This window comes from Centruroides vittatus, unplaced genomic scaffold (assembly GCF_030686945.1).
Source record: "Centruroides vittatus isolate TY-2023 unplaced genomic scaffold, ASM3068694v2 contig_299, whole genome shotgun sequence".
NCBI lineage: Eukaryota > Metazoa > Arthropoda > Arachnida > Scorpiones > Buthidae > Centruroides > Centruroides vittatus.
In genome coordinates this window covers 2,010,311-2,035,194 of record NW_027121909.1, presented here as the reverse complement: position 1 = coordinate 2,035,194, position 24,884 = coordinate 2,010,311, and the positions used below count along the sequence as shown (strand labels likewise).

Sequence of the window (24,884 nt, the reverse complement as noted above, 5' to 3'; positions counted from 1 at the left end):
AAGCATGTTTATAAAAATCTATCACCATAATTCTATATTAAATTATTTATGTGGAGTAGTTGAAAACTTTGTGGCCAACATAGAAAGACATAACAAATTGCTTTTATTTTTCAATATACTCTCCTCTAAGACTAAAGCCTTTAATCCAGTGGTGCAGTTACCCACCAGTGGCCAAGTGGATAAAATCACTAAACACTGGTAGTTAGTTATGGGTAGTATGGTAGTTTCATGCCTCACCAACAAGCTGACTGAATGGAGTTTCTGGGATTTTGTTCACATTAGTAACACCTAAATAGGGGCCAGTTTCTCTTAAAAGACCTCCCAGGAGGCATTTACTTCTTGGAAAGCCTTTAAAATGGCCCTTCCCCCTTGGCAGATTGCCCATGTGTCATGTTGCTGTAACCAAAATAAACCTAAAAACCAATAGTGCAGAAATGCTTTTACACTCTTCTGTTAATTGAGTTGAGTAAAGGAAGAAAATCTTGACAATGAGCAAGCAAAAATTAAGAAAATAGCAGCATTCAAAAAATTTTATGAAGTTTGGCCATCAGAATCATGGTTATGTGCACTAGTGCATTATCTTGATGAAACAGCAGCTGTTTCTTGGTCATTTCTCTCAAATATTTTTCTTTTGATTTTATATAATTTTTCTATGTAATCTTGCAACATTATACAATGGATTTTTTGATGCTTCATTTTTGCTGCTGTTGTTGGTTGTCTTCCAATCTGTACCTGTCATGTTAAAATAGAGTTGCAGACTGTTTTACCACTAGAAGTGATAGAGCAGATTCATCTTAAGTATTATCCTTGTAAGTTTTAATTTCAGTTGGAGTCATACCCTGCTTGACAAAGTAATCTACGATAACACTATTCTCAATTTTTCATTTTTTTAAAAAACCCCTGACACACTTACTTTAATAGGATATTAAACAAAATTTGATAGATGATTAATATGAACACGTAAAATTTATAAAGATGAAAAATTTGAATGCTGAAGTCAATAGTAATTGCAGTGTCAATTCTGTGTAAGGTTACAAACTTTTCAACAGTCCACATATAGTCTTAAGATTAATAAAGATTTACTTACTAATTTTTGTTTCATTTCTTCAAGTTCAGTTTCCTTCTTTTGTAACTTCTGTTAAAAAATAATATATATTATAAAATTAATATTATAATATTATATTAATACTATAATATAATAATATATATTATAATATAAATAAAAATAATAATAATAAACTCTCTTGTCTTGCTGTGGTGAGAGAGCTCAGTAATTCTGATGAACCACAGAGCTATGTTGGCCAGAGCATCTGCTCCTGGTAGGGTCACCCATGACAGTGAGGTCTGTGGGAGAAATGAAGCCAAGAGTGACTGACTGAATTCACATCTGTGGAGATCTAACCATGGTTATAACATGTTTCAAGTGTAATACCAGCTCAGATGTTACCTAGGTTAACAAGGTCTATGCTTGTGAGTTAGCAGCAGCTTGTTTTCAAAAAATATGTCATACTCTCTCTTGGCCTCACAGTGATAAGAGCAGCACTGGTCAAGTATGGTTAGTGCTATGCCCATACCATTTGTGGGAAACCAGCCTAACCTTAATGTTTCTGAGGCAATCCAGCCACATATCACTAAGGCAGGTAAAACCATGCCAACACATGAAATGGACATCAGAAATGAACAAGTTTATCATCCTTCATAAAACACATCAAACTTCATTATCATCAATATCACAAAACTCAAAACAGATATGATAACATATAGACAACAGTTACATCACTTATTTTCACAACAATATCCTCATCTCAAAAAATCAACAAGTACAATCCACTTGCCCAAGAAATAAGGCAACTGTAGAAGATGGATAGTGTATTAGGATTGCCCAATTGAAAACTGGACACTTCATATTTCATCATGCAAAGTAATTGTTGCATTGTTGGGCCCTCTTACAGGCAAGTAAGCTCAACAAAGGTGAAGCATGGGCTACATTAAGTATTGGCAGGAATAGATTTCATTTCCAGTAATTGACAGATTAATGTTAAGTTTGTTACAGGAAGAATTGAGAATCAAACAACGAGCAGTAGTTCAGTTTTTAAAGGCCGAAGGGAATAGGAGTGCAGACATTTACAGATGAGAGCAATATTATAAGACCTTGAGTTCCTCCTTTGTATTGTTACAAGAGACAAGACTATTACACTCCTGAAATGAAGAACATGAGAATGCAATAGAAACACTCATCCTTCCTGGCACTTTGTCAAGTCAGTAATGTTGCACAGTGCTGGTAAAGTGATGTTGACTTTTTTCGACTGTCATGCGACTTTCACATTTTCAGAACCTTCAAGAAAGCTTCTTGTTGAACAATGAAGTGAAGGATAGGCAATCTGCCAAGGGGGAAGGGTCAGTTTCCCTTAAAAGACCTTCCAAGGGTCAAAAGAATTTTTTTTACCATCAGCCACCAGAATTCCACGCGAGGGGCATCCATCTGCTTGTGAGACACTGGGATCTCTTGCCAGTTCTGACAGGAGTCCACTTTTCATTTGGGCAACCTTTATATTTATTGTGCCTATTGTCCTCTCTTTTACTGGCATATATATGGCATACAGAAAGCCACAATATTGAACATATCACATGTTAGGATGTTTCTAGACATTGACACATATATCAATAACACAGAAGCTTAATGTTACACTTGTTTTGGTAGATATGCCTTGACTTAAGTCCAGCACCAGTTTCAACTGAGCATGACATTCACAACATAATAATAATGATGATAATTAAAAATAAATAGTGTTCATATAACTATTGATTATTCATACTTAAAAGTAAAGAACATATATTTACCATCTTTAATTCATAAGTGTGGTCTTCAACTCCAGATTCATCTTTCCTGTTTATTAAAAAAAAATAAATTTCTAAATATTTAAGATAACATTTTTTAAATTTTACTCTAATTACTTTCAATGATTTTTCATTTTTAGTTGTGTGTTGAAAATATCAATTAAGACTAAGAAAATGAAACTGATAAATAGCAATATTTTAAAATCAAGTTGAATAAGGAAAATATTTATTTCTAATCTCTACTTACAATATTGTTGATTTTGATGAAATTTCTTTGTTTTCCATTTCCATTAATTTTTGATGTAATTCTGCAACTTTTATCTCTAAAATTTCCTTTTCTTTCCTAAAATAATTTCAGAGAAACTAAACATTAAAGTAATACCTCCAAAAAAGTATTATTATATTTGGTAAAACTACAAATAAAAAATAAACTATATAATTTTAAAAATCAAATTGTTAGAAACATTAACTAAAGAGGAAAAAATACAATCATCATCTCAATGTTAAACTTTTGATTAAGGAAAATTTATTTCTATATCTAAATTTTTAATGATTAAATTGACATTTTATTAGTAATGGTATTAGCCCATTGATTTTCATTTTGCCAAGTGTTAACTGAGCATGAACATTTTCTCTTATTTTTCTCTTTGTGTAGTCTTGTCAGTTCTAACAAAATGATTGCCTTTTTTTCTTTTATTCATTGCAGAAAGGAACTGCTTGCCATTTTAATAAGAAAAGTGGTTAAAATTCTGTAAATACTCTAAAGTAGAACATAAACTGTCAGTAAACTCACGAAAGTAGTTAAAAACAAGCTACTGTAATTTTACTGGTTTATTATAAAATCACATGTTACTGAGTTGCAATGCCAACAAACAATGTGACCACGACAAAATGCACGCAACTTGCACTTGTTGCAATTGCAGTCACCTGCAAGGCTGGAAATCGCAAGGTATGACCACTGCTTAACACATATCAATGTTTCCGCTTAGTCTAACGTGTTCCCGATATGAGCAAATTCATTTTGGGTACATTCTATATTCTGTAGCAGGAGTGTTAAGTAACTTTCTTTACCACCCTGAGAATATGTGAATATATAAATATATACACCCACACACACTGTATATACAGTATTAAACACAGGTTTAATTCTGAAACCTGAAACAACAGAAATTACATACTTGATTAAATCCACATGTTTAAATTACTCCACAGTTTAATGTAATTAGTTTATATAAAAACAATTAAAACAATGGGTATCAACAAGTAAAAATTAAAACAATGGGATCAGTAATAATATTCTTAACAAGATTGTAGATTCTAAAAATAAAATTATTTCCAGATTAAAACAGGTAAATATACTCTTTACATCTGACTTTGAGAGACTTAATCAGGCAGACAAACGAAATAATGAAGAAATACTAAACCTTTATTTTTAACAATTCCATTCTCAACAGTTCCAAAACATCAAAATGCATTTTGCCTTTGCAATCAGGTCTCATTATTTATGTCTATTTTACAATTAAATTTACTACAATGTAAATACCATAGTGATTCTTGTCTTTTTAACCTAATAGCTACTTCATGTTCTTTTAACCATATTTCCAACTTTCTTCCTGTTTCTCCAATATAATATTTTTGTCTAGGACATAAATAATGTTAATATAGTGTATAAAGTTAAAAATTGTATTAAGAAAAGAATTATTGAACATTTTTGTATCATGGAAATGTAATAAATCTGAATACTGGAATGAATGTAGATGCATGCTGGGAAGAGATCATCCGGCATAAAAAGAACAGAAACCGGCAGTTAATTGTATCCACTGATGAGGCCTGATTGCAAAGGCAAAATGCATTTGGATGTTTTGGAACTGATGAGAGTGGAATTGTTAAAAATAAAGGTTTAGTATTTCTTTGATATTTTGTTTGTCTGCCTGATTAAGTCTCTCAAAGTCAGATGTAAAGAGTATATTTACCTGTTTTAATCTGGAAATAATTTTATTTTTAGAATCTACATTCTTGTCAAGTAATTAGTTTAATTACATTAAACTGTGGAGTAATTTAAACATGTGGATTAAATTACATTAAATCAATTTGTTTGAGTTGAATAAACTCAACTCAAACAAATTTGAGTTTATTCAAGTGAGTTAAGTTTATTCAAGTGTATACAGAGTTGGTGTTGGTGTTATATATATATATAACACTAAGGGGCTGTCCATAAATGACGTCCACACTGGAAGGGAGGGGGTTATGATAAGTAGGACAAGGAAGAAGAGAGGTTGAACTTCAATGGACGTACATTTTATTTCATTAAATTTTGTACAGTTTATGCATTTTATTATTCATAAAGTGATAAAGATTTTGAGGGGTTTTGAGTTTTGTTGGATGTCTGAAGAGGGGAGGGAATTACAGGAACTTGGACAAACTAGGACAATAGGGGGAGGGAGAGTACAAATTTCAAGAAAAATGTGGATGTAATTTATGGACAGCCCCTAATTAACAGGATTTTGGAGTTGTTTAAGAATCTACAACTCTGACACTATCTTACACTTCGACACCAACTCCAACTCTAATTTTAACAATTCAAAAAAGTTCAACTGAATGTTTTCCTATGCATAATCTCATTGCCACATATATACAGTGGTAATAAAAAATAACAACAACAATTCTCAAATTGTTTTAAAAAAATATAAAATAAAATGCTTTTTGAACACACTGACTCCAAACACTGACTAATTTTTAACTTATAATTTAAATATAATTTGATTTATGATTAAAATTAAAACCAAATTAATATACTCACACTGCTTCTTTTTCTCTTTGAATAACGTCAGATAAAAGTTGGTTCATTTCTGTAATATCAATTTTCTCCAACATGGGCATTTCTAAAAAACAGTTGAATATTTAAGAATTTTTAAAAAAATTAAATTTTATTTTTTCAGAAAAGCTTAATTTTCTTTAATTTTTTATAAATTAAAACAGAAAACATATTTCGGATCCCCTCTGAACTGTATTATTCTAAGTTCCATCAAATAAGAAAATTAAAATACTACATTCACAATTTAAAAAAAATCTATATCAGGATGGTTTATACGAGGGCTGTTTGGAAAGTTCGCGGCCTCAAATAGAACAAAAAAACAAAATAATGTTAAAACTTTTTTTATTTTTCAATGTAGTCTCCTTTGTTAGCAATGCACTTATTCCAGCAATGTTCTAGCTTTTTATGTCATCACAATAGGTCGATTTGTCAAGGTGTGCAAAATACTCATTCACTTCAGAGACGACTTCATCATTTGAGTGGAATTTCTTTCCAGCTAAGAATTTTTTTAGGTTTGGAAAAAGGTGGAAGTCACTGGGGGCCAAATCAGGTGAGTACGGTGGATGTGGAACTAATTGGAAGCGAATTTCGTTTATCTTTTGTTTAGTGATTCTGGCAGAATGTGCAGGTGCATTATCGTGGTGGAACAGAACCTTTTTCTTCTTCAAGTGTGGCCTCTTTTCTTTGATTTCTTTCTTCAGTTTTCCAAAATGTCATAGTAATAGACAGCATTGACGGTCTTTACTCTTTCTAGTTAGTCAATAAAGATGATTCCTTTAGCATCCCAAAAAACTGGGCCATCACTTTCCCCGCTGATGGATCTGTCTTTGCCTTCTTTGGTGGTGGCGAACTGTGATGTTTTCCATTGTTTCGACTGTTCTTTTGTTTCAGGAGTGTAATAGTGGATCCACGTTTCATCGGTAGTCACAAACTGACGCAAGAAATCCTGTGGATTTTTCTGATAGAAGTCCAAACACTCCTTTGACATCAAAGTGTGAACACGTTTTTGCTTGGTGGTCAGCAGATGCGGCACCCGCCTTACTGAGACCTTCGTCATATTCGAATTTTTGGTTAGGATGTGGTGCACCCGGTCGACAGAGATGCCTGTTGTCTCAGCTATCTCACATGTTTTCAAACGTGCTGCGTGCAAATGTTTTCAAACGTGCAAATGTTTTCAAACATGTTTTCGATCTGCTAACATCAAATCGTGAACTTTGTCGATATTTTTTTTAGTGACAGCAGTTGACGCCCGTCCGCTGCGAGGGTCATCTTCCACACTCTCTCTGCCAGATTTAAAAAGGGCTGTCCATTTTTTTACAGTGGTGTACGAAGGAGCAGACTCTCCCAAAACTTCATCCATGTCAGCTTTGATTTGAGATGGGATCAACCTGTTTTTCGTCAGGTATTTTATGACCACACGAGTCTCTATCTTCTCCATTTTTGACAAAGCATTTGCACACTGACTATCTGCTAAGCTCTTGTGGCAAAACTTTACGACAAATCAAGCGGAAATTCATATCGTATCTTTAGCAAAGATGGCTGAATTATTCCTGCCAAAAATTAAATTGATCGCAGCGCTGCATATAGGCAAGGCCACAAACTTTCCGAACAGCCCTCATATCAATTATTCTGACAAAATCTTCACACCATCTATGATAAGTACTTCATGTCACAGTTTATTCATAAATTCTATTAATGATGTTTTATGTTATTTGTGTTATTTCCTTTTTTGAAACTTTTATAATGTTCTATATTTCAAGTATACTAGTTTTGCTTGTTTTAATTGCTTAAAATACATTCTTTAACCAGTTCTTTCCACTGATTGTAAGGCTAGCAATTTGTTTGACATCTACTGCTGACAAGAGGAAGTCATGATGTGACCTCCCTTTGAGATCTAGCCAGTTAGGGGGTACCTTATTTATAAAATTAACTTTTTTGAGGATCACTGTCAAGAAGGCCAATCAAGTAGTGACAAGCCAATTCAAGCTTTCATTCATCCAGATTCATCACATTTTCCAGAAAAGGCCAGTTAGCAAGTCATCCCAAACAAGTTGAGACAGGTGTGCCAACCAAGACAGACCTGATGGAGAGCTACCCATCCAGCTCCAAATTGGTCAGCCAATGGATCTAAAATTTAGATATATGGTAATGTAACCATTGGAACAAGAAGAAATAAGCCTAGCCTAAGACTGTTGTGAAAAGCAAGCAAGAAATATTGCTGTACATTTTGTAAATAGTTGTCGAGTAAATGGACTTAAATTGAGTTCAAAGAGTCATAAAGTGTTCTTTTTGATGGACCACAGATCTGGAAATCAGAAGGCATGATCTGAAATTTACTATCACCATAACTATCTTAGTTCCATAAATGGAAGTAAAGTTGTATTATTGATTTCTTTAATAGCTGTTTTAAAAAATATTTATTAGATTTACATCTGTAATTTATCATTATTTTTTAGATATTACATAATTTCAAGATATAATATTTATAACTTATTACTCATAAGAATACAATAACAATATTTCATTATAACATCCTCTAAATAGCAAAACATATCCATTAAAAAAATTAGTACTAACATTCACTACTACTGCACTTTAGGTATGCAAGCAACAAACAATTTATTTGCACAAAACCATCATGCTATACAGAGATCTTAATGATGCAGAGGATACTGTCAATGCATCTCCATTCTGATAGTGTAAAACAGCAGTTCCCAATCTTTTTTGACCAGGGACCACTTTGATTTCATTGTTGTTAGCAGGGACCACAAGGTTTAAGAAAAATAAACTTTAATCAAAACTTATAACATAAGTAATCGTTAAACTCGAGTAACATGCTTCAACAGTACTATTATAATAGAAAACATAGCATTTTTAGTAAAAATTAAATTCAATTTGTATCAATGTGGGAATAATAATTTAAAATCAATAAAAGTTTTAAATCTTTCGCGGACCATATTTTAGCTCTTGAGGACCACTGGTGGTCCATGGACTGGTTGGGAACCGCTGGTGTAAAACATGAAGACAATGAACAGTGTGTTCAAAGCATGACTATAATTGATCCACTGTGATGCTTCTCATGTGCAGTGTGATTCTGTCCTTTTAAAGGATGCCAAATTTGCAACCACACTTTTTGAATGGCCCTACGAACAAAACACATACATATCAAAATCCAAAGAATAAAGTGTCCAAGTGATAAGAATGATTAGTTATAAATTTCCTATCAGCAAAATATTGTTGTATAAACTGCTGTATATAGCTCCAATATATGGAGGCACTCCATCTTATGTGAGCTTGGTTGAAGTGGAGTTATAATTGGATATAATGAGTGTTGAGTATCTCTTGGTATCTCTGGACCATCAGAACAAGCTCAGAGACTAGCTTTTTAAAGAAAAATGATCCAAGGACATGGCTGTAAATCCATATCACATTGGAGCATTGTGAGATTTCCTGAAAAATATGAGGATTTCCCTGGTCAAATGTGACAGTTATAGATGTTCACTGATCTATTAATATGTCTCATTGTATCACAGGAACAACAAGGCAACTTACTAGATGGCTATGACAGTGCCTTTGGCAGGAAAAGTCAATGTCAAACATAAGTTATACCCCATTCACACCGAGCTTTTCAATCTCGACTGAAATGAGGTTCAATCGCAATCAACTCAAGAGAGTTCTTGAAACTTGATCCAGTCATAAGAGAGATCCCACAATCCCACACGCACAAGAAAATACAAGTTGGTGGTGGAACATGTATCAAGCTATCGACAGAGAAATAAAAAAGATACTGTATTTGGAGAGACGATGACATCTGTCTATTATTAGATAATGGCAAGAAAAAGTATTGTATTTATTTCTAACTAAAACTTCTATTTTGTTTGCTGGTGTTTGTGACTTATTGCACAGTTATGTCAGTTTTATCATCATGTGTAATAGCTGGATTGTTCTCAAGTGGACTGCCTGTGCAAACAGCACAACATTTGACTAGTGACAGTCACAATCCAGATTGTAGAGTTCAAAATGAGTCGTGGATTGTGTGCAAACGTAGTATTAGGTTACCCTATTAGCAGCAAGCAACTGTTGGTTGTGGTTGATCTTTTAGAGATAATATACTAACTTTCTCAGTGTCTTCCTCATTGTATCATAGGATACAACTGCTATGACACTAGAGCTTGTTCTTATAAACCAGTTCTGAGAGGCCCATCCTCATCTATTGTGCAGCTTTAGCTTACTGCTTCTACAGGACATCCATTCAGCTACTTTCTTGAAACCATTTGGTAGACTCAAATCACAATGTTCATAAAGTTGTATGTCTGGGTACTGGGAAATGGCACCACTCAATCTTATCAAAATTTCTGGATTTTACACTAAAATCCAGAAATTTTGTCAGCTAGTTTGATGACAAGAAAGAGGCTACTTAGACAACAACATAGAAATCATAGTGTGACATAATAGCTTTGCCAGCATAACCATTTTCTACTGCACTGTTAAACAGGTACAAAGATTTCTTAATTTTTGTACTCCTTAAGACTTTTACTAGTGACAATCACTATTTGCAATCTTGTCATGCCAGATTTGCAGTATTTGTTGGAATTTTATCATATGAAACCCAAGAATAATGGTGGAATTGACAATATAGAGGGAAAAAATCTCTGTTGCTTGTCTTATTTTTTTGAAAGTGCATCTATAACTCTAAGCCCATGTAATAATTCTTCCAGGTACAAACAGTATCCAAATATAAACCACATAGCTGAAGAGCATAATGATTTGGATTATTTGAATTAGGATTAGTAACTCTAACATCTTTTCTTCTGCATAAAATGACAATTACTATTTAGCTTCCTCAAATAAGGTGATCATTCTCCTGAGAACCTGTAGAGTCAATGATCCTCAGCATAAATTCTTGACAGTGAAATTCTCAAAGTACAATCACAGCATTATTATTATTTTCATAGAACAGCTCTACAAGAAATGCACTTACTTGTGAGTCTGTTTTATGAAAATATCTTCACACAAGAACTTCACATAACCATCATGGCTCATAAGATTTGATATTCAGCAGTTGTGGCCACTTTTACACCCAAAATTTGGCAACATGCCCAATAAATATATGCTTATGCAAAAAACTACTTTTCTGTTGCATGAAATGCCAAAATTGCCAGTGGTGAATTGTAGTACTAATTTTTTATATACACTCAAACCTGTTTTTGTGCGATTTTTTATCTGTTCTGTTAATAATAACTTCCCTTAGTTTCATCGTGATTGTTTTGTAGTTCCGATGAATCTGACAGTTATAAATATCGCAGTAGAAAGTTTTATGAGTTTAAATCTCGCTCTTTCTAGTCTCGAGAAATTCGTTGTTTCAGTCGAAAACAGATATTTCCAGCTGGGGGAAAAGTTTGACATGCTGGAATGTCATTGGCCAAATGGAAAAGTTTGCTGGAAATGACATCAACGTCGACGCCACATCGGTTGAGTTTTCTGCTCTCGGACAAATAAAAAAAAATCGCAAAAAAACAGGTTTGAGTGTATTTTCTACATGAGACTTTTTTTATGCGGTCCCTATTCACCACATAAAAACAATTACTTTTTAATTGTGTTGCAAAAACTATTTTTTATAGCTACTCATAAAGTTTTGTGTAATTTTTTTTAATGCGTTTTCTTTTATGCAGTCCCTATCCACCGCACAAAAACAAGTTTGAGTGTAAATGTCTTCTGCATGTCCTAAAATGTCGCCATACTAGATTTGGTTGCATTTGAACCTCAATAAAGCTCTTCAATAGCATTAAGTACAGGTACTTTATTTGGTACTTAATTACAGGTACTGGATTAATCTGGACATATAAATGTATCGTATCTACTGTTTTTGAAATTCTACCAAAATTACAAACTATCAATTCAGTTAAGTTGAAAATTTGTTAGTCACATAACCTAAATAATTTTTAAGTTGAATACAAAATATAAACATATAAAAGCATTTTATAAGAACACGTTATATAATTATATATAAAAATTACTTTCTACGAATAGAAGTTTTTATAATTTAAACTTAAATTAAACAGCATATTTGATTAAATATATTTATATTATACCTTCTTGTAAGTATGGTAAATTATCTCCAGATTGTCTTCTAGTCTCCTTTATTATACAAGGGTCTTTCTTCATTGTACATTTATTATATTGCATTGAATCACTCTATAAAAAAAATAAGTTTATAATAATAGATATTACTTAAATAAAAATTTTTAATAAATTTTTATTTAAAATATTTACCTCAAGTTGCATTTTTTCCAAACAGCTTTCAGAAGAAGAATGTTCCATAGCTGTAGTACTATAAGCAAGTTTAAAACGTGACCGCAATGATTCAATTTCATTTTTATGAGTTCTTTCCAAAGTTTCTTGTAATTTATTTAAAGCTTCCTGCTTTTCATGTTCAAATTGTTTTTGTTTTATCAATAATTGTTCTTCATAATCCTTATCTAGCTGTTCCTATAAAAATATTAAATCTTAAAAACTTAATATATAAGGATTGCCCAATTGAAAAGTGTACAAATATCATATTTCATTTTGTAAAGTACCAATTGGTGGGCCAGATTATGGGCAGGTATGCTCAATGTAGGTGAGGCACAGGCTGCATTAAGTATTGGCAAGAATAGATTTTACCTCCAGTAATTGGCAAATTATGTTAAGTTTGTTACAGAAAGAATCCAGAATCGAACAACAGATGCTAGTTCAATTTTTAGTGGTTGAAGTAAATAGGAGTGCCGACATCTATAGACAAGAACAACACTATAACAAAGACTTCAAGTTCCTCATTCATATTGTTGCAGGAGACAAGACATGGTGCCACCATTACACTACCAAAATAAAGAATATGAGCAAGCAATGGAAACACTTGTCTCATAGCACCTTGCAAGTTCATAACAATACCCAGTGCTGAAAAAATGATGTTGACTTTTTTCGACTGCCATACAACTTTCACATTTTCAGACCTCTCAAGAAAGCTTTGTAAAGGCAAAGATTCATGTCAAACAATAAGGAGAAGAATAGGTTCAAAGAATTTTTTTACCATCAGCCACCAGAATTCTACACAAGGGGAAACAATCTGCTTGTGAGAAGCTGGGATCTTTGCCTAAACAAATATGGAGTTTCTTTTAGATTCGCAATATTTGCCAGTTATGGCAAATATTTGCCAGTTATGACATGTATTCACTTTTCCTTTGGACAACTCTTATAACATTGAATATTAAATTAATGAAATAAATATTTCTTAATGTAATTAATTTTAAATTGCATTCCAATTTAATGCATTTTTAAATTTTCCAATATTAATAAGTTAAAATTATATTTGAAAACTATAAAATTTATATTAAATGATTAATTAAAAACCCCTTCAGCCCATAACCCGAGATATCTTGGGCATGGGCTTTAAGAAGCCCTCAAAAAGGACCTTGACTTATAACTTTTCCAAAAATGTATGGATCAGCATATATACATCGTTATCTATAATCACTGCAAATTTCATGAATTATTTTGGCCACGAAAATATTTTATGATGATTTTTTAATTAGATAATTAATCACGCTATTGTTTTTTATGGGAGTTTTTTAATCAAATTAATTAAATCATTCAAAACTTCTATTTGACCAATTTGACTTCGGTAAAATTTTTTAAAACGCTATTGGATGTTTTTTATGACATCAGCAGGTATTTTTTGTTTTTTATTCAGTAAAATTTCTCCCCGCACCTTTTTTTCGGTCCCCTCGTATTTTAATAGCATAAAAATCGAAAATATTGTGTTATATTTGAATAGATGAGGTAAGTTAGCACCTTTCTGGCTTTATACTAATATTCCCCTGAAGCACACGAGAACTACTCGGGAAAGCTGACACCAGCTCTTCCCAAGGGCAACTGGTTTGTAAACAATGTAGACTGCACATGTGAAATTTCACACCTTATTAAATGAAAGAATAACAATCCTTACAGCTATATTTTTCAAATAAAAGCATTCATTTTAAATTATTTTAAATTTTTTATATAGTTTTTCTATAAAAAACACTTTTTGGGGTTTATTTCCCAGCAGTTTTTTTGGCTGTCAGATTTGTGTTTGAGTGGAAATAATTATTCAATATAAAAAATAAATTACTTAGTGGTTTTCCAAGCGCCATTTCGGGCGGAACAAATGTAATGAAGGGATTAATGAAAAGACTGCTAATAAAAAAAATCATTGTATTATTACTTAAAAAATAAACTACTTTTTTTCATATCAGCAGTTTGTGTTTATACATCATATTTTTAAATATGTCTTAACTCATCACATAAAATTTAGTTAAAACCATTAATATATTTATGAATTTACTAGCCAAACTATACTATGCCATCCAATAAATAGTTAAAAGAATGACTCAACTTTCCATTACAATTATGAAAAAGCTATTTTCCAGTAAAATAAAATAATTATGATAATGACATAGTATACACGATTCACTTTTGAACGTTTAATATACTTTATTCATAACTATATTATTGTAGATAAAAAAATTTTATCCAAAAAATATACAAGACTAAACATTTGTGTTAATTTTTCCAATTAAATCATAAATATTTAAAATTTTTATCATGGATTTGGGCATACATGAACAAATAAAAACATTTACCGTATTTTACAGACTATAAGATGCTATGGACTATAAGACGCACCTTAATTTTTAAGCAATTTTTTTAAAAAAAATACCTATAAGAAGCTACGGACTATAAGACGCACCTGAATTTTGGAGGCAATTTTTCGAAGAAAAAAGTGAGTCTTATAGTCCGTAAAATACGGTAATTCAAAAACATTCCAACTGTATCAAATAAAATAGAATAATTAAATTCAGTGCTCTTTCAAAAATTAGCAGATTAAAGGATAGCTTTAAAAGTAATAATTACATTATTTTAAAAAGTATGAATTAAAAGTAAGTTTTTGAACAATTAGGAAACTTTTTAATTTCTTACTTTTTGTTAAATTATAATGCATTATGAAACTTTTTATACAAAGTAATGTTTTGGAAAATATGTAATAAATGTTTTCAAAATTTACTTGTTGAAGAAAAATTGAAAAATAAAATAATGTTAATAAAATGACACTAACATTTTCAAATTTGCAGCCATCTTCAGAACACCACCAAATAACATTTGCACACAAACATTCAATTTTCAATAACTGAACTGTAAAGCTTAAAATTATTTTATTTAAGCCTAATTTCTCTCCAAATAAAGCATTTTTGAAAGCAAGTAAATTAAATAATTTGGAGCACATTATTAGAAATATAAAACTATGTAAACTTAAATTCTACAAAGTCATTCTCTATTTAAATTTTAAAAATTTTAATTAAAATTTATTAATTTTGTAGTTAGTTATTATTAAGAAATTTCAGAAATAATCTTTTTAAATATCTATTTATGAACTTCATAACTTACTTTATATCTTTGTAATTTCTCTTCATAGCTGTCTTCAAAACTTTTTATAATTTTCATTTCTAATTGTCTTTCAAATTCTTCTTTTTGCATTTGCAATCTTTTAAAAAAATTGTAATAATTAAAAATGGTTGATAACCAAATTTCATCAAATTATGGTTTTTAGTTTTTCTGTAACAAATTAATAAATACTAAATGTTAATGAGAGACTGATAAACTAGCATTTAAAACATAGAGTTTTGATCATTTACAATGTAAACAGGGAAAACAGATGTCTGGAGTTTCATTTTATTCAAAGAATTTTATTCATGTTTCCATTCTAATTATTCTACATATTATCATTAGAACTAAGCTTCCATTGATTTTTTCAACTTTCTTATTCTGATAAGTCTTCCTAAATTTGTTAGTACAAAAATCAGAAAGAATAATCTGAATTTAACATTAAACTGAAAATTTGGATTGACACTAAATTAATATTGCCATTTTGTTTTCAATATTAAATTGATTTTAATTTTTAACACTTCAAAAGTCATATTTAGACACTTATACAGAAAAATAAATTAATCTGTCTCTCTCAAGAATTAGGTATACATTATTGTGAAATCGGGGGGGGGGGTGCCGAATAAGTCGGAAACCCACTCGATTGTCACCAATGTGTGAGATCCCGAGGAGGTAAGAGTTTGTCGTACCTCTTTTTCCGGCATCTCACTTGTCAAGGATGGCTGTTACGTTGTCGGCGCGTTACGCGTTACGCGAGTGGATGAGGAGGAAGATTGGGGCCGACGATAAGGCGAAGCCGACAGTCAAGAAAGACACCATTTTATAACAAAACAAGATTTATTAAAATCGAAACAAACAAAACTACACGTCTACCCTCATAAACAAAAAGGGGGTCCAGAAAGAGAGAGTTTACAAATATATGCTCATACCTCTTAACGAGTCCGTAATAGACAGAGTCCGGTGAAAATCCCGGTAGGTTGATATTCACTCCGAAGTGACGATAAAGTTTGGCTGATGGAGAGTCAGTTAGTGGGCCGATGTCACGTAGAGCTTTAGAATTCGTACACAGGGCAATGGCACTTAAAGAACTTAGAAACTTTTTGAGAGTCCGGCGGATGGCGTAGTGCACGTCGTAAAAGCGAGACGAAGGAGCCCTTTAGGGGGGGAAGGAAGCGTCTTTTATAAGTTTTGGATGGGAAAACTTGTCACGTGATCGAAAACGAATCACTATTAGGGCCATAGGTGTTCCCGGGATATTAAATAAACGACTAGTTCGGACGCTAACTATAAACCATCGTGCAAGATGATCTACCTGCTCCGAAGGAATAACGGTTTGTTGATAGTTAGGGGACAATCGTTGCCATTCGAGGGTCAATAATTTCCCGGGTATGGAATGTTGTTGATTAAGTTGTTTATAACTGGAGTGAAAAAATTTAGAAATTCCTAGGTTTTTAACTTCCAGATTTCACATTATAGTTATATAAACATATATGAATAAAATATAAGAAAATAAATTTTTATCGATAATGTCAAAAATATTTCCCAAGAAAATTTATTCAACAGAAATAAACTGAAAAAAGTAGCCTGCATGTAATTTATTATTAACTTCCTAGTATGACTAACAAAAAACTATAACAACATTTTTTAATGTTTTTTGAAAAATTTTTATATATAAATTTATTACGTTAAAAATTCTTTATCTAATAACTTATTAGAAAAATAAAAAATAAGAAAGATAAACTAGCAGAAAGAGCATTTGCAATAAAATTATTTTAATGAAAAATCTTATGATTTATTTGTTCCAAAAAAATATTTTCAATATCTGATTTTGTAATATCTTTCTCATAATCATTGATATTCTTATTTGCATCAGAAACTATATTTTTACTGTTGCTTTCCGTATGATAATACGTGTTCTACAAGCTCTTCAGAAAAAAAAGAAATTAAGGTTTTTTGAAATATAAGTTCTCTCTTCTTCAAAAGAAGAAATCACACTTTACGCTTGAGTTTTACTCGAAATTTAGTTTCAATCAGTCTCTATATCTCAGAAAACATTAGCTACTTTTTTATCTACAAAAGAAATTGAATTCTACCTATAACTAAAATGTTAGCTATCACAAGTAAAACTGACTTCCATTAATGATTCAGTTTAGTAATTTTAAGAATATCATCATCTAATGTTTTACAATATTAAAAAAATTAAAAAAATAGAAAAAGCACATAATTTTAGTATTAAAATATTACTATGTGAAAGATCAAAAAATATCACATTTGTAAAAAGAGAATGTTAAATTACTAATCTCAAAATGATATTTAGCAAATCAGAATTTTTTAAAATAATATATGGACATATTTATTTACATTAAAAATTTGCCGGGACGAATTCACATTTAAGAAAAAATATAATTTCTTTTAGGATAAAGACTCGTGTAAATGTATAGTCTTGTAAGAAATTATATTTTTTCTTACCTGAGGGTAAGAAATATATCTCAGGCTTATATCTCGGGCTAAGGGCTTAAGGCGTTAAATATTTATTTACCTTTGAAATTCTTCTTTATGTAATTCTTCTTGCCTTTTTAAAGCTTGACAAACAGCAACATTTTCTTGTTCTCTGTACCTTTCTTCCATTAATTTTTGAAATTGTTCTCTCTCTTGTTGAAATCTTTCAGTATATACTCTTTCTAATGATGCTTTATCATTGCGTAAACGATGCATTTCATTATCTTTCTTCTCAATAATCTGTAGAATTTTCATAAATATAATATTTATTTAATTTTTAAAAAAATGTTTATCTAATTATACTTGTAATAACAATACATTAAATCAAAAAAAATTAGAAAATTACTATAAAATTTATTTTATTCTATATTACAAAATTCATATATATATATATATATATATATGCTATATAATAAATTCATTATTAAATTCATTTTATTCATTACTATTTGTTAAATTTTTATCCAATTTTATTGTATAATATTTAAAATTTATCTTTCAATAATTTTAACTTATTTTCCTACATCATAAATATGAAACAAAGAAAATAATAGTACACTACACTTGCTGAATTCATAAAATAAGATTAAGTTAATCATAAATTGGATTATGGCTAAAGAAAAGCTATGAATATCTAAAGTTATTTATAAGAGAATGATGATCAGTAATATGTATTATCCACAAAAAAATAAATGTAACTAATTTATTAAATGTTTATTATAGGATGGTGCATCAATTTCAATCTATCAATTTCAAATAACAGGGAAAAGACAGGGAGAAATGGTAAAAACTTTATTTGGTCATCAAAAGGAAAACCATATGTATGCATTTAATATCACATACATTATATAGTATATGAACATTAGTGCTTCTTGAAAATGATATCTGCTAAATAGCCTCTGCCTACATTGATATATTCTTGTAGGTGGTGCAGGTGTGGATACATAGCACCTGTTCCATGGAATCTCATGTATTTCCCAACAAATGGCAACAAATCCACCAGCAATCAACTCAAATCAACAGCACATCAAAAGTGTCTGTCAGCAAGCAAAATGTAGAAAAGAATAATACAGGTAAAAATCTTGTAGGTACCGCTTCAAAGCACCAAGCTTATAAGCTTCATGCTTTAAAGCGGTACCTACAAGATTTTTACCTGTATTATTTACATAAGAAAAACTCATAAGAAAAAATTTGACTGTCATCTAAATTGTCATAAGTTTTTACTTGTCACAATTTTTTTACATCTCAAATGTTTTTGTTTGGATATAATATACAGTGACTCCAGTTTACCAGGTTTTTGAAAATTTTATATTATAAACATTTGGGCCTTGGAACTATTACAAACAAAATATATTGGGTCACATGAGCAAACAGTTTGAGAAACACTGCTCATGTGCATTCTGATTATATATTCTGCCATCTGACATTAGTAGATATAATGCCATTCTTAATAAATTCAATAATAAATTAGTTGTAAAAATTCAAATTTTGTATTAAATTCAATAAAAGTCAATTATATACAGAATTATACTACAAAAGTGAAAGTTTGATAGCAAGATATTTTTATATTAAATTATAAATATGATATAATAATGGTTATTTTAATATTTTCTGGATTAGTAGTAAAATTTTTTTGTTGATAGTCTTATATATTTATCATGATTAATGCTATTAATTGGTTTTTTTGTCCTTAATATAGGTGAAGCCAACAGTGATTACAATAAGCAGATTATAATGTATACACTTCTCTTTAGGAATATTGAAAAAATATTTAAAAAGTCACTCTCTCCTCATTTACTTTAATATATATGTTAATCCCTTCTGTACAATACATGAAATTTTTTAATTATTTCCTTATTAAGCCATCCATAAAATCTGTTCTCATTGGAGTTATCTCTCTCCCTAAAGTTGCAAAAGCAAGAGACTCAATTTTTATTTGCATGTAAGAATTTATAAGAACAAAATTGTCCCTTCAATACTAAATGTCTGATATTGGATATATCTTACTTTCACTAATATTTTTTGATACATCCACAGAGATCTCAACCTGAGAAGAGAGCCATCAATAGTGCAGGATCTTATGTTATGGTTGGAGAGCAGAGTAGATAGGGGAGTAATACCCCATTCATTATGATTCCAACATGACATAATCACTCCAATTTTAAAATATTCATAAATTATCAATTTTATTTTAAAACAAGTTCTAATGTTTTCATATTATCATCTGAAACAAATACAAAATTAATAAAATGAAAATGTTAAATTTAATTATATTAATTGATTAAATATAAGATACAAAACACCCTCTTTATCATAAGATTTTTTTTTAAAATGTTGAACATTTATTAATAAATTATTTTATGATAATAGATTTTAAAGTAAATTTAAATTGATATTTCTCATTCAATAGAAATATCAATTTAAAACTTATAATTGACTGAATCTGCTATTTTGTTTATGTAACACACAGATTGCACTTGGGTTTTTCCAGTGCATCAAACTATGACAGGAAAAGATCACATCATTTATAGATGCAAGCAGCAGTTATTTTTGGACAAGTTTAGGGCAACCTTGAAACTCAGTTGTGCATAAGAACACTTTTTAGACAGACCCTTAGCCAGTTGCAAATAGGAAGCACCTGCTGTCTGTACATTTTGCATCATTGATATGAGCATACTGATTGGTTTAAGACTCAATATACTAGCAGCTCTACATAGACAAAGTGTTAACCAACATCTACACATTTTGTTGTCATGTTTACATTAGAGCCCTTATTTGAGAGTATAAAAGATTTAGTTTTGAGAAGGTTATCCATAGCTTCTGTGAAAAATCCATAGTGATTGGAATCTCTGCATCTATCAGTTCATCCCTAGTAACTGTTATTCATCAACTTTTTAAAATATTTTAAACTTTAAATTCCTTTCTGCCAGCCAATCAATCATACCATTAAAAAAATGGGTTTTTATAAACAATATCTTATCATTGCCTATTTCAATAAAATCACTTTAGATCATTTTTTTATTTTGGTAATTTATGTTTTATTTCCATTAAAATAATATTACCCAAATTATTTTAAAATAACAAATTGAAATTACATTTAAAACTCACTCACTTCATTTAGATTTTTAATTGTTTCTTCTTTAGAAATAAGCTTTCTATTCCATTCTTCTCTTAAATTATCTAACTCTAATTCATGTTCTAGCATCAAATTTTTAGCAATTTCATTACTTTCTTCCTTCAATTCTTTTTTAATCTATCAAAAAATTTAAGTAAATAATATTTAAATTTATTTGGTTAATAATTAAATCCAAAAATAAAGTAATTAAATAATTAAAATTAATTTAATAAAAAATAATATATATTATTATTTTTGTTCCATTTATTAATAAATATCTATAAAATTGTTATATGAAAATTAAAGTTATAAAAATATACATTATGAAATTATACAGAATAAACATTTTTAATTATCATAAATCATACTATCATCATGCAGTTTTAATATTGTAAATTTTATTGAGTACAGCAAAACCTGCTAATGTGACTAATTGCATAAGGTTGGTCACATTAGTAGGTTTCAGTGTATAAGAAAATTTTTTAAAATATAGTTTTAAGAAATTTAAATCTAAAATAAAAACAACATATTTTCCATAAATTAAAAACTAAAACACTTTTGAAAAAATGCCTTAACATATTCTATAGAAAAAGCATTTTAATGTATCTAGGATAAACATTGTCATTAATTTTTACAACTGTAAATAAATTACAATACAGTTATTCTAAATATTTATATTTACTTGATTATAAATGAAATAATTCATTTGTAAATATTATATATTATATTTACAAATGAATTGAAGTAAATTATTTAGAAGATAAATTTTAAAGATTCTTCAATTTAATTCAAGACTATCAAACTTAAAATTTGGCAATCATACAGCATGATGATAAGCTTCATTTTCATGATGTTGTCTTTGAGAATGGCTTTCTTCTTTCTAAATTTTTTCATATCATTGGAAATGTCTTATGGCAATGGATTTCAACTCCCTAACAATGATTATCCCACAATATATAACAAAAGAGAAGTAATTTCACCTCAAAACAGACGTAATGAAGAACAATGTTACAAAATGATAACCTTTTAACTAATCAAAAAAGAATTTATTATTTAGTACATAAACAAAAGAAAAATTTCAGTTTAGATACCGGTAAGTAAAGACATAAGAGAAATCAGTTTGTTACATAATTTTTATAGAACTGCATTAAATCCCTCTCCAATCAGCAACACCATAACCTGCAATATTTTTTTGTGAAGTCTGGAATGTAGAAAAATCACTGTTTATATCATGTCTATTTAGTTTTGTCTGATGTTGACATTAGCTATCATTATTTCAAACAGTACATTCAATAATAATGGCTAATTATTTAAAAACTGAAATTTGGCAGCTATTATGTAAGTAAGTACATAACACTTCTTTTTTCATAAAAATGAAATTTTTCTTTTGCTTATGTACTAAATAATAAACTTTGTTTTGATGAGTAAAGAAAAACAAATAATTTTATAACATCAGTCTCAATTACTCCCTTTGATAATTTCAACATCTTTTTAACATCTGACAATTTTGCAACTTGAACACTAACTATATAGTGTATTTACTTGGACACATGGCAAATTTCATCCCTAATTTTTATTCAGTTGATACCTGTATTAAGTGCTTGTACACGTTTCGGGCTGTTGACGCCCCTCTTCAGCCAACTTCAAATCACAGATCTTTGTAAACATAAAATTGTTTTAAACTTCTCTGTACATTAATCAATTTTTGTCATCTGATGGAGAATTATACATTAAGTATTACTTTTTTATCAATTTCGATGACAATTCCATAAGTCTTTTTTATATAATAATAATTTATAATACAACATACCTAATCGATCTTTTTACATCGAAGCCAGAGGTTCTATTGTACAAACAATCTGACAATTATAACTAATAAATAAATTAGTTTGCAAAACTATTAATGATGGAATCATTCTTTGTTTTGTTAATAATATACACATGTTCATCAATATAAATAAAAATGTACATGTTTGTTTGTTCCTAATAGCTAATCTCCGAAAGTTCTTCACCAATTGCTTTGAAATTTTGACACAACGTTGCATTCAAATACACACATGTTTTTATAAAATATAGATGTTGAAATTCCCCCCATGGGGGAGGGACAAAATTAAGGCTTACCGTGAAGAACTGGGCTTCTATTATACTATTTTAGATGCAGTTTTTTGTGTTTTTGATTGCATTTTAATAGTCTACATCAAAAGAATGTACACTAAGAAGGGATTTTTCGAAATTCCACCTCCCGCAGGAGAAGTGTTATACATTTATAATACACTCAAACCTGTTTTTGTGCGGTCTTTTTTTGTGCGTTTTTTACTTGTGCGAGTTGTTTTGTGCGATTTTTTGTGTGCGGTATATGAATTTCAATCAAATTGGTATACTGCACAAAAATAATTGCACAAAACACATTGCACATTTAAAAAATTGCACAAAAGAAGACTGCACAAAAACAGGTTTGAGTGTAGATACATTTTGAGCCACAGCAACATGTGGCGGGTACTGCTAGTCTTTAATATATTTTAAAGCAATGTATTAATATAATTCTACATTATTACGAAAATTACTTAAGTTGTAATAAGTTCTGTTTTAAATCTGATTTTTATTAATGAAAATTAGATATATCATGATACCATATCACCTCATCATTTTTTAAAATGAATACATTGAAAACTGATTAATTTTATTATGAATGGAATAATATCAATATCTAATGAGAGTGTATTTGGTATGATATTTTATAATGACAGTATTTTTCTATAAGAGGCTGTCCATAAATTACATCTGCATTTTCTTGAAATTTTTATTACCCCTCCCTCTTGTCCCAGTTTGTCCAAGTTTCTGTAACTCCCTCCCATCTTCAGACATCCAACAAAAGTCAAACCCCCTTAAAACCTTAATAAAATCCATAAACTGTATAAAATTTAATGAAATAAACAGACAACCACTAAAGTTCAACTCCTCTTGTCTAACTTTGTCATAACCCCCTGCCTCCCTACAAGTATGGATGCTGTTTATGGACAGCTTGTAAATTATTTAATTTCATCGGTATGTTTGATAATCAATATAATTAATAAATGAAATTTTGTATTTGGAATTTAGAAGTTGGTTCACAAATAATAAAATTCAAATTACTATTACAAAAATTAATTATTGTAAATCTGAAACTTTTCATTCTTAATCAATCATTTTTCTTTGAAAAACTATTATTACATCATTTTTAATAATGTACTGATTTTGCAGGAACATAATTTGTTATGGCAAAATTGATTAACATAATATCTAATGAGAGTATATTTGATATATTTTATAGGACAGCTCTTATAGAAAAATACAAAATATTTTTTCTTGATTTGAGTTTATTTTGATATAGCACACAAATTAAATAATCATCATAAATAATTTAAAATTTGTACTTACTTGAATTAATTGGCTTTCATTTTCTAACTTTGTATTATCTAATAAAGTTGAATAATATTGAACTTGATTATAATACATTTCAACTTGGGTCTGTGCATCTTCTAATTTCTGTGATTCTAATTCTAATTGTGATTGGTAATGCCTCATCATTGATTCATGCTCTTGCTTAACTCTTTCCAATGCCTCTTCAATTGCCTGATCCTATTTAAAAGTGAATTATAATTAATTTTTTGTATCTTGTTATTATTCAATATATATTACCCATTCATAAAACAAAGAATTATATATGCATTTTTGATGAATTATGCACTATACAAACATTATAAATTTTATTGAGAGTTCTGGTGTTATAGCTTCATTACCTTGCAAATCAATAACAGCTTTATCAATCTACAAAAATGTCAATGAAAACAAACTGGACTGTTCATCATGATAAATGGGTCTAAGTAATTGACGCAACAAGGGGGAGAAATAGATATTAAGATTGAGTGGAATGTTGTGAAAAACAAGAGAGAGAAAGTACAGTGAACCTTCGTTATAGCACTGCTCACTATACTGTGCACTCGGTTATAGCGCAAGTGATGTTCACGACAGAATAAGCTCAAACACGTTTATACAGGTCCGTGCGGCGTTAGTGAGTAGCGCATTTTATTGTTACTGCGTATTGAGTAATTGTGTATGTATTGAGTTCCTGCATGTATTTTGAATAGTGTTTAATTATTGTATGCATGATGAGTAAAAGAA

General features: G+C 29.9%; 1 protein-coding gene across 3 annotated transcripts in view; it reads right to left on the bottom strand.

The window, feature by feature from the left end:
- Atg17 (autophagy-related 17) overlaps nucleotides 1-24,884 on the bottom strand; it is a 114,811-nt gene that overhangs the window by 9,713 nt on the left and 80,214 nt on the right. For all 3 annotated transcript variants that reach the window (XM_067267231.1, XM_067267230.1, XM_067267232.1), the window contains 10 exons: nucleotides 24,141-24,341; nucleotides 20,721-20,861; nucleotides 17,649-17,848; nucleotides 15,113-15,209; nucleotides 11,927-12,142; nucleotides 11,746-11,848; nucleotides 5,639-5,720; nucleotides 3,086-3,181; nucleotides 2,842-2,887; nucleotides 1,088-1,135 (listed from right to left, as the gene is read on the bottom strand). In XM_067267231.1, coding sequence (XP_067123332.1) covers nucleotides 1,088-1,135; nucleotides 2,842-2,887; nucleotides 3,086-3,181; nucleotides 5,639-5,720; nucleotides 11,746-11,848; nucleotides 11,927-12,142; nucleotides 15,113-15,209; nucleotides 17,649-17,848; nucleotides 20,721-20,861; nucleotides 24,141-24,341 — 1,230 coding nt within the window. The remainder of the gene's footprint in view (nucleotides 1-1,087; nucleotides 1,136-2,841; nucleotides 2,888-3,085; nucleotides 3,182-5,638; nucleotides 5,721-11,745; nucleotides 11,849-11,926; nucleotides 12,143-15,112; nucleotides 15,210-17,648; nucleotides 17,849-20,720; nucleotides 20,862-24,140; nucleotides 24,342-24,884) is intronic.